Consider the following 11,351-nt stretch of genomic DNA (forward strand, 5'->3'; position numbering starts at 1 on the left):
ACAATAATCAGCATCCCTGGTGAGTGGGATATATTTTATTTTCATGCAATTTTTTATCTGGTAATTAGATGCATATTGAATCCAAACAGCTACTGAGGATATGAATATGGCGGAGCTGCGGTTATAGAGTAGAGGTTTGCGGTTGTCTTAATTGGGCTTCTTGCCTAATTAATCTTTATATTTACCCTCACACTAATCCTCCTCGCTGTTATATCTGCACTTGTTACATTTCATATTTAAATACTATTGCTGGTTTGTTTTATAAAAACTGAAAGTAGTGATATTATCTCCTTGACACCCATAGTTGCAAATTGGGGATAAGATGTAGAATAATTTAAGGGGTGCCCACTGAAGGATTCAATACCATATTAACCGCCCGCCACTGGTATGGATAGATACTCAGACTACTGGTACAAGCGTTTGCATTGAAGCATAAACAAGAAGGTTCAATCCTAAGGAGACTTACAGCTATATTGTTGATATAGATTTAAACTTTAGCTGCACCTACAAGCCAGTCACTAATAATACTGTGATTACTGATCTGCAAATTAGTAACACTGGTTTATATGTTTGATTTTATTGCCCAATATGTCCCCATGGTTCACGTAAAAAATGCTTTAGAATGACAAGAATCTGATTGTTAAACGTCTGCTTTTTCTTTTTTCTATCGCAACATAAAAAATGAGTTTTATTAAAGTATCACTGGTGCAGCTAAACTTTCCAAATTAGCGCCTGATTACCCTGATGTTGTCAAAGTAGAAAGAGGGAGAGCCTGGATTGGCTGAGACATTGACCAATCACTGGAGAGGGAATCTGTGGTTTGTAAAATGGTACCAATTTACAATAAGCCTCTCCTTACAAATAGCTTACAGATATGCATTTATTTTTGCAAAACGATGATCCTATTCTGTTGTGATTCTAATCTATATCTCATTAATATTTTAGAAAACACTCTAAGAACAACAAGCATTTGCTAACACAACTTGTTTTAGCATGCATAAGATGCTGATTACATAATAAACATTTTTTATGGACTAGTTAATAACATATCTATAAGCTATTTATTACTTTTATCGTAAATATTTGTGGACCTAAAACCTGCATATTGGGTTTATCTAAAACTGCCCCCAGGTATGAGCGCGTCTGGAGCTTTTACTGGAATCCTCCTTTACTTCACGATGAATATTCCTAAAGATACACATTTTAAGAACAGAAGCAGCCTTTTGCAGTGAGTCTTATCGGTGCAACTGGAAACGCACACGTTAGGTGTGCAGAAACGACTTTGAAAGACGCCCATTGAATCGAAGCAGGAGAGCAGCTGTGTGAAGCAATTTTGCTGCTTGGAGCAAAGGAGGCGAATGTCTGGGAGGACGTCCAAACTCAGTTTGGATAAACAGAAGCAGTGCATGTCTGTAAATAAGAAGACTAATCATCTGCGTTTTTAGCGGCGACAGGATATTTATGGTTTTCTGGCTCATTATTTTCACTAATTACCTCGAGGCCTAATATATAAGGCACTGCTTTTACACTTTTGCCTGGAAAAAAGATATTAATGCTCCTCTGTCCTGCTGGACTGAATCCATATAATGTCCAAGTTATTTAGTGGAATCCTTATAGGCTTTGTAGTATTGCTATTTATAACATAGTCTATCTTCTGGAGATCAGAATTGGTCCTTTTTTCTCCAAATCCGTAAACATATGGTCAATTTATACATTTTTTCTGTTCATTAAATACATAAAAATAAAAAACTCCACCATTTTCAGTTTATACATTTGAAATAGTTTTATGCATACATGGGAATCAGTTCCTTAAATCTTCAGTTGGATTCAAACTTAAATAACTTAAATCTGTTTTTTTTCTCTTTGGTAAACTGAAACTGAAATCAGGAGGTAAGATTTAGACAAAAAACTGGAAATCAGGGAGCGAAATCCTGATTCTTCCCCTCAAACAAACCTTTAACGCCTGAAAAACAGATTAAATTGTCCAAAGGTGTCTGTAGGCTTTGAGCTGCTCATATAACTGAATCTTAAAAGAATAAAAATGAACTTAAAGTAATAAAGTTTGAGCCACTAGACTGTTTACCTTGTTTTTGTCTTGTACAACCAGAACCTTTCCAGTGGACTCATCAACAACTGCACCTTGAGAAGGAAATAGAAATAATGTTAATTAGGATAACAGCCTTTTCTATATTTTATTGGTGCCTCAATAAGGAATGTGGGAACGTTTTCATCCAAGACGGTGAATATCGGATCCTGTCCATAAAATTCTGAGTGCGTTAAAGGTTAAAGGTTGTAGTGCATTTAAGATGACACACATAGACATGTAATTTGTGGAAAATACTGGGAAAAACCTCTTAATATTTTCAGAGCTCAACAATTCGTGACTCAACTGTACTTGAAGATGATGTCATCATCCCACTTTAATGTTCAACATATTTTCTTCTGTTTATTTCGTTTTTTCCCCCCTGCAGGTAGTGACTAAGAAAAGCACCTATGTGCTGCTGATGACAGCTCAGAACGAAGAAGGAGGAGGAGGAGGAGGAGGAAGGAAAACGGGCCACTTTCTTTTCCGGTGACTCGGTCTGAGTGAGCAGGACGGGCCGCTATGAATGAATGTCACTCGTGTGTCAGGATGGATTGGTTGTCCTAAAAGCTTGACTTGGACTTGGAGGTGGAAACTGATGTCATCCTCGCTACTTGAAACGTATGATGCAGGAAGAGGCCTAGTTTCTGTTCAGGGAGGTTATTATTAAGCAAACCTCAAGAGTTACATCAGGGGAGAAAGCCCTGTAGAATAAAGAAAATAGACTCTACTTTTAGTTAAAACTGAATCAAGGCTGAAAGGTCTGATGACTTTTCTGTGTGATGAAGTCAGTTTTACAATATTTAACACCTCTCTTGATTATTTCCTGTTTGTATGTTTCCTGAAAAAAAAAGCTTTTATTCTTAATGCAATACCGATATTGCAGCTTTGTGTGACAGATACTGATATTGACCTGATACGACATTGGCACGAATAGTACGTACTGTTATTACTTGTTTAAGCCGGGCGTACACTGTGCGATTTTTTGCCTTTTTCGGGGCGACTTTCCAGTCGTGCGAGAATTTTCTGATCGGGCTGACCTTCAGCCTGATCATGCCTTGTGTAGTGTACAGGAGGTAACGAGGGGCGATCAGCCTCTCACGACCACCTCCCAATCAGGAATTGTGAGGTAGAGGTCGTTGCTTTTAGCTAGGAATATTTCATACGGTATACACCCTGGTATCATGTGAGCTTGACTAGAGGTGGAAATCTCATCAGTAGGACATGAGACATGAGATCAGGACGGGTTAATTCAAACAATCAGAAAGTGTAATGCTACGTTCACAAAAAAAAAACGTCTGCAGCTTCATTTTTGAAGCTTGTCCACATTAAGGTCAGACGTGCCTCAAGAGCATCTTTGACGCTCCTGAAGCGCATCCGGTAAAGTGTGTCCAGATGCAACTGATGCTTATGTTATAAGTGGGTAAAATTATGTTTTAATATATTTTTATGCAAGAAAGTCCACCTGAAACATCATCTGTGCAGCCAGTTCATCAAGATTACAATCCTGCCTCCAAATATCTTTTCTCTGTCAGAGGCGCAAAGAAGCCCACATACCCCACAGTGTGCTGTCACTGGGAATCCCCAGCAGCAGCTGCCTCAGGCCCGGTCGCCTCTCTCTGATTCCTTAGTTATTCTTTGTGATGGAACAAAGAACTGGTGCAGTCCTTCCTTCTTTAACCGGAAATATGCAGGATATTGCTGTTATTAAATCTGTTGCCTTCTATATTTTCTTGCCTATAAAATAACTCTGGGCACTGTGTGTGTTTGTTTGGTTGTGCTTCTTTTCTGGGCAGAAACAGTAAATATTGCACCTATGAAGCTCACAAAGCCCGAAGCAGTTTGAACTACATTCAGCACTGCAGCTGATAGAAAGGGTTATGCTGGAATTAACGTTGCACTCGCTTTCTTTTACTAATCTGCTAATTAAATCGTTTTTGTTTTTTTTCTTGAACTCTTTTCATTATCTCCAGAGACAGTTAACTATTTATAGTGGTTCTGTTTTTTGTTTTTTTGTTTTTTTCAGGTCTGATTTGACCAAATGAGCGACGTTTCATTCCAAAGTCATCTCAAGCATCACAAGATTGCTGTAAAGTCAGTGGCTTGATGACTTTAACAACAAGCCTTAAATGTTTAAAAATTATTTTTTTTTTTTGCTTGGACTGAAACTGAAAATAACTGGATATGATTGCATTTTATTAATTATACTGAATTAAACTGAAGGAAGAACACATGCTGGAAGATTTGTGTTTTGTTTCATAATTAACTTTTAAATTAAAATTTTGGAAGGAATTTTGGCAAAAACAGGGATTTCTATCAAAGATGTTGCTGTGGACATGTTCTGACATGCTTTTTTTATCTACCCTTTAGTACAGACATTAAAGCCACTCTGCCCTCTGCTGGAGGATCACATAACTACCAACCATCAGTCATAATGTGTTTTTTTTTTCCTGGATGCTGAAATTATGAACTAAAAAATGAGATATCCCAGTTAAGTAGAACCTATGAACCAAAAATTACTTTTATTAAAGGTACGACATAATAAATACGAAAAAAATATCTGCTTTTCTTTTTTGGAAAGATTGTATGATTTCTCTATGGTTTAAAAAAGTTATTAGAAAATATTTCAATCTAAAAACGATGTAAGACTTTCTAGTAAACATTATTTCAGAGATAAAACATTATTACAAAAGATATGAATTTATCCCCCTTAAAATAAAAGAGTATTAAGCATAAATTCCTACCTGCCACGCCAACCTGATGAGTAGCAAACCCGGGCAGTCTGCTCTCTCCTTCCCCCATCCACAGAGCCAGCACAGCGTGGTCACTTTTAGCGTGATGGAAGGTGAAACCGTGAGCTGATGCTGCAGCTGCGCATCGGCTTAGTGAGATGGGAACTCTGAGCCACACCGCCATCTTCCCTTCTGCTTTCCACCGGACCAGAGAGTCTGTCGAGTCCAGACATCAGGCATTACCAAGAAACCCACAAGCTCATCATCATGGATTCAAACTAAAATGACCTTTTAATGCCAGAAATATCAAACAGCTTAAAATGTATCCCATTTTGTAACCTGCTATGGTCTTAACGATGCATGTTGTGCATTATTTTGTCTAAAAAACATCTGAGGCCTTAGTAGAAAAATAATCTATTTCACTTTGATGGACTATTCTTACTTACTTTTATTCAGGGGTATCAAAGTAAAGGGGGCTAACTGTCCTCTCATCCCCCAGCATGTTCCTGCAGATGATTAGAAAGGGAGCAGTTTGCTGGTGAAGATTCTTAGTCATCCAGGTCATAGTGATTCCAAAAAAGTAAAAAAAAACAACCATCAACTGGACTTTGTTTCCAAAATGAAGACGTTTTGCTTCCACCCAGGAAGCTTTTTCAATTCAAAATGTCTGCATTACTGTTGAGTCCGAATTTATAGAATTGCCCAAACGAAGTGTTGTTTTGGCTTAGAAAAAAACGCAAATTGAACCTGAAAAACAGGTACACCCCTTAAGAAAGGGGGTCGTTGAGGTTGTTGTCAGCCTGCAATACCCAATACTGGTCTATGCATCTGAAAGGGGAGTTGTTAGGGGCAATTGTTGGTCTGGCTGACCAAGTGAGATTGGTTTGGGGACCAAAAATCAATGGGGATGGCTATTTAACTTTTTTTTTAGAACGGGAGCAGTTCTTCTCAACTGACCTATCCTTGGGCAAAGGGATTGCTGCATATTCACTGACTTTATCCAACAGGCTAGGCATATGACATGTTTGTAAACAAAAAGTGTGTCTGCTCTTTAAGTTAATACCATTGAATTGATCAAACAATTTATTTGTCATTGGTTTATTTTAGATGCTATAAGTTATTTGAACATAACTTGATCCAAAGAAGGGTCAACAGAATTAGATTCTATTAAGCTGAACCAACCAAACATATTCAAATTTGGTGTATGCATTAACTTCCCTTGAAAAGTAAAAAAAAAAATGTGTTGAACAGACTCAATAAAATCACAACCTACAGTTAAATGTGGATTTGGTTCAGCTAGCAAAGATGTATTGGGTGGAAAAACTGCCATCAATAAAATTGAATTACCGTAATGAGACATTTTTAGCTGATTCTATGGGTTCAGTTAGGGTCAGACTGGGGATGTAATGGATTTCTGATGTAAATTTAGCTGAGATTTCTGGTTGTAAATTGATGCTATTACAACGAGCGAAGCTGCTGAGTAAAGACGCATCATAGCAACAAGCACTCACTAACTGAAACATCAAATTGATTTGGTAGGGTGACCAGCCGTCCTCTTTTTCCCGGACATGTCCTACTTTTTATACCTAAAAAATGTCCGGGGGGAATTTCAAAATCGTCCAGGTTTTGGTCGCCTACAGCGCAGCAATATTCTGCTGTAAAATGAGTCTTATATTTTTGTTTTTTACTGGAGGATGCACAGGATGCTAAGCTTTGAGTGAAACAAGGTGACTGTAATAGACTAAAGCAAAACTTATTGGCTTACTTTTCTGACTAATCCAATGACCGCACTCTCTGACAACCAGTCGCCTGGAACAGAGCATCGCTTTGGACAGATACGCACAGGTTTCACAAGCAACCTCCTCCCCACACCCCCCTCTCTTGTTGTCTGTGCAATTGCAGTAGTCCTAATCCACACATGATGCACAAATTATTGTATTGCCTGCATGCTCTCCTTCGCATTAAAACAGGGTTCCTACAGCATAAGGCAAGTTAAATTCAAGACTTTTTAAGACTTTTTACTGCCACTTGAAATAAAAATTTAAGACCAAATTCACAAGAAACACAAGAAAATCCTGCTTGCGACGACTTAACCCAAAGGTTTATTTTAACATAAACCACTGCACTAATGTTTCACATTTTGAAAAGCTTCCCATACATGAAGAAAGCTAAAAACACACAAATGACAGATCTATATTAACAATTATTTAACTGAATTCACAAACTTTGTTTTAGCAGGGAACAAAACAAATAAGTTTTAAAGCCACAACATAACCAGTGCTAACTCTTTTTCAGCTATTTTTCTTTGTATCGTTTTCTTAGTATGTTTGATTTGGTGATAATTGGATGCGTTGCAGAGACAAGGGTGGAACAAAACTGAGAAATACCGGCTGTTTCTCGGTAACTCCATTTTGACGCTTTGTGTTTTGTGTTTTGCATGTGCAACTCCACTGCCTTAATTCCCATCGTTCCGAGCTTGAATCGCTTCTTGCACAAAATACACTGTGCCTCATGTATGTTCCCTGGTTTTAGCCACGCAGAAAACTCTTGGCTGGATAGACAATTTTGGTTACATTTACACTTGCTCATATTTTCCAGACAAAAAGTTAATGGCGCATCTCCCAAATGACCTGGCCGCAACAACGTTTTTATTGGTTCCGCTATCCGGACGGAACCAATAATAGCGAGCCATTATTTTTTTTAAACAAAAAAAATTTGTCAATTTTTATATTTTATTAAGATTACAAAAATAAATCATAATAAAAATAATCCTATTTATGATGTTTTAAAAATTAAGACCTACGAAAGAATGATTTTAATACCAATTAAGGCCTTAAGTTTATTTTGAAGAATTCAATGCCTTTTAAGACTTTTTAAGGACCCGCGGGAACCCTGTAAAAGAACACCACCTCGCATAATCTATAAAGTCCTGGATAATTTATCCGACTTTACCCATCCTCCTGGGGAGCATTTACAATTATAAAATAATTATAAAAGCATTTATAATTNACAATTATAAAATAATTATAAAAGCATTTATAATTTATCCGAATTCACCGGTCCCCAGCCCCCCTCCTCCAGTTGAGGATGGGCGGCTCATGGCTCTCTGCTGAGGTCCGGTCCAGACAGCGGCCCAGCCGTCAACACATCATACCACTGAAATTTGATTGCAGCACCTCAAAATGGTATTCAGTAATTTGTATGGCCCCCACATTCGTGGTATGCATGCCTGACATCGTCGGGGCATGCTCCTAATGAGAGGACAGATGGCGTCCTGGGGTATCTCCTCCCAGATCTGGACCAGGGCATCACTGAGCTCCTAGACAGTCTGAGGTGCAACCCGGCAGTGTTGGATAGATCGAAACATAATGTCCCAGAGGTGTTCTATTGGATTTAGGTCAGGCGAGCGTGGGGGCCAATCAATGGTATCAATTCCTTCATCCTCCAGGAACTGCCTGCATTCTCTCGCCACATGAGTTGAGCCACAGTCTCTCGTCACATTGAGTTTACAGGAGGAACCCAGGACCCACTGCACCAGCATAGGGTCTGACAATGGGTGCAAGGATTTCATCCCGATACCTAATGGCAGTCAGGGTGCCTTTGTCTAGACTGTATAGGTCTGTGCGTCCCTCCATGGATATGCCTCCCCAGACCATCACTGACCCACCACCAAACGGGTGATGCTGAATGATGTTACAGACGCTTTCACATCTGTCACATGTGCTCAGGGTGAACCTGCTCTCACCTGTGAAAAGCACAGGGCGCCTGTGGCGGACTTGCCAATTCTGGTGTTCTGTGGCAAATGCCAATCGAGCTCCACGGTGCCGGGCAGTGAGCACAGGGCCCACTAGAGGACGTCGGGCCCTCAGCCCTGACTCATGAAGTCTGTTTCTCATTGTTTGGTCAGAGCCATTCACACCAGTGGCCTGCTGGAGGTCATTTTGTAGGGCTCTGGCAGTGCTCCTCCTGCTCCTCCTTGCACAAAGGAGCAGATACCGGTCCTGCTGATGGGTTGGAAACCTTCTACGGTCCTGTCCAGCTCTCCTGGAGTAACTGCCTGTCTCCTGGACACTGTAACTGTGTCTCCCGGCACAATCTCCATGCTCTGGAGATTGTGCTGGGAGACACAGCAAACCTTCTGGCAATGGCACGTATTGATGTGCCATCCTGGAGGAGCTGGACTGCCTGTGCAACCTCTGTAGGGTCCAGGTAGCGCCTCATGCTAACAGTAGGGACAGTGACCCTAGCCAAATGCAAAACTGGTGAAAAAGAGTCAGAAAAGATGAGGAGGGGGAAAAAATGTGAGTATCCTCCACCTGTAAAACCATTCCTGTTTTGATGGTCGTCTCGTTGTTGCCACTCTAGTGCACCTGTTATTAATTTCATTAACACCAAAGCAGCTGAAACTGATTAACAACCCCCTCTGCTACTTACCTGACCAAATCAATATCCCAAAAGTTTAATTAACTTGATGCTATACTCTGATTACAAAGTGTTACATTATTTTTTTGAGTAGTGTGTCTTTATTCATGTATGACAGTGTAAACTTGGTTTTGTATTCTACGACCCCTATAAGTCTCTTTGACTTTGTCCCTTGTTCTTCTCCCTCACCTTCACTCAGGGTTCATCTGAGCTCCTTCACAGATTCTGGACCCCAAAGCCATCCTCCGGTTACGGCCTTTATTTCTTTAAGAAAATAAACTTGCAAAATGTTTCCTTTGGTTGTGTCTTCTTGTGTCCATCCTCTTGTTCCTTACATCTACAGATAAACAGCCTGGCTTATTTGAAACCCATATAATTCTAATTGATTTGATTAAATGTCAAAAACAGATGAAAGAAATTGTTTTTTAAGGACTAGAAATATAAAACTATGTTATTATTATCTTGCTTTGTAGGGACACTTTGTTCCCAGTGCATTCAGGATTCAATAATAAACATTTCCCCACACTTTAAAGCACGGAAGTGGTGTAGTGCTTGTGTTCATGTTGCAGATTTGTAATAAGACATCAATTACTGAATCAGGACAACAAACCTTGCAGCAATCTGCTGAATGCATGCTCGCTTATGTCCGCTGGTAGTCCTGTCTCTGCCAGGTTCACCGTCACTCCACCGAACCGGTCCACTTTGCCGGTCAGACCAGCGGCTCCCTCCGCTCTGTGCAGCTGGGAGCAGGGAACCGCGCAGGAAAACGACCGAACTCTGCAGCCGAGCCGCTCTCTGAGCAGCGGGGAGAGTCTGGACAGCAAGGCACAGGCCGCCATCTTAAACACAACCTAAAGAAGGGTTATTTTAAAAGCTGGACGTCTTCACTTCAACACCGGCATGTTAGCATCAGGTTCAGTACAGTTACATAAACACTCAGACGCAATATTGTGTAAATACCGTAATGACCAGTTCAAATGCGCAAGAAGAAGTAGCGTCGGCTAAATTGTAGGAATGTTTACTTGTGTGACCCTAACGCCAATTGTCGCCATTATTATTCACCAAATTTGCTCTCAAATATTTTCAATGTAATGTTTTAAAATTTGGCTTTTGAATATATCAACGTGACGTAATGTTATGTTTATGAACCGAAATCCTGAGTAAGCAGAAGCTAACAATAAATAAACAGGAAAGTATGGAAAATGGAACTGCAGGTGATACAATTTAAGCCGTTAGGTTAAAAATGTTTCCAAAAACCTCAACAACGTTTATTTGTTTTCTTTTTAATGCGATTACGTCGAATTTTTTCAACAATTTCACGAGATACGTATTTTTTATTTTTATTTTATTTCTTTTTATAAACGAAATTTTTCAATAAGAAACTTTATTAATATTACATTTAAAAGCTCCGCACATTAGATAAAAAAAAAAAAAAAGCATGGCGCTTCATTGTAGGGGTATTACAGTAAAAGGAGGCGGGGCTTATCTTAAACCAGGAAGTTTACTGCTCCGCTTCATGTTTACACATGTTTTAAGTTTCACGTGGAGAATCCTCATTGATAATGTCTTCTAAGAAGAATAAAAACAAATCGAAAAGAGTGAGCGAGGGAGATAATTCACTGATTCAGAATGATGAGTCCTGCAATCTGCAAACATCTGGGCTGGATGGAGGAACCTGCAGAACTTCCAACTGCAACTCATTCGCTGTTATGGATTTCATTGAAAAAGGTGAGAATTTGGACCGACGTTCTGACATTTAACAGCTAAAGTGGATGCAGACTGATGAGAAAATGAAGGTCTTAGTAGATTTGAGGATGCAGTTGCAGTTTTTGTTCTGTGCTGTTGAACCTGGAAAATAATAACAATTCTTAAAAGAGTAAGTTTTCCTTTTTTTAATTTCTGGCATGACCTGACAGCATTAATGTGCACGAGCATGCATGTTGTTGCATAGACCTACAAAGTCAAGTTACTTATGCTTATACTGATGCCCTTAAAATGTGTTGATAAAGAAGCTGTCAGTCCACAGAGGGACATATCAAGCACATGGGGAGAAAGTTAAGTGGAAGGAAAAAAACAAAAATGTGTCCATCCACCAGGAATAACACATCCCTTGA

The 11,351-nt window shown here is 39.5% G+C and overlaps 2 protein-coding genes across 2 annotated transcripts in view; one reads left to right on the forward strand and one right to left on the reverse strand.

The window, feature by feature from the left end:
• nudt6 (nudix hydrolase 6) overlaps nucleotides 1–10,161 on the reverse strand; it is a 14,442-nt gene extending 4,281 nt beyond the window's left edge. Inside the window, exons 1-3 of the mRNA XM_015397262.1 lie at nucleotides 9,848–10,161; nucleotides 4,828–5,031; nucleotides 2,084–2,139 (exon numbers count right to left, since the gene is read on the reverse strand). Of these exons, the coding sequence (XP_015252748.1) occupies nucleotides 2,084–2,139; nucleotides 4,828–5,031; nucleotides 9,848–10,076 (489 nt within the window). The 5' untranslated portion in view covers nucleotides 10,077–10,161. The remainder of the gene's footprint in view (nucleotides 1–2,083; nucleotides 2,140–4,827; nucleotides 5,032–9,847) is intronic.
• A 575-nt stretch (nucleotides 10,162–10,736) lies between these two features.
• spata5 (spermatogenesis associated 5) overlaps nucleotides 10,737–11,351 on the forward strand; it is a 173,570-nt gene continuing 172,955 nt past the window's right edge. Inside the window, exon 1 of the mRNA XM_015397260.1 lies at nucleotides 10,737–10,965. Within this exon, the coding sequence (XP_015252746.1) occupies nucleotides 10,800–10,965 (166 nt within the window). The 5' untranslated portion in view covers nucleotides 10,737–10,799. The remainder of the gene's footprint in view (nucleotides 10,966–11,351) is intronic.

The sequence above is a fragment of the Cyprinodon variegatus genome, unplaced genomic scaffold (genome assembly GCF_000732505.1).
Source record: "Cyprinodon variegatus isolate N-32 unplaced genomic scaffold, C_variegatus-1.0 Scaffold847, whole genome shotgun sequence".
Classification (NCBI taxonomy): Eukaryota; Metazoa; Chordata; class Actinopteri; order Cyprinodontiformes; family Cyprinodontidae; genus Cyprinodon; species Cyprinodon variegatus.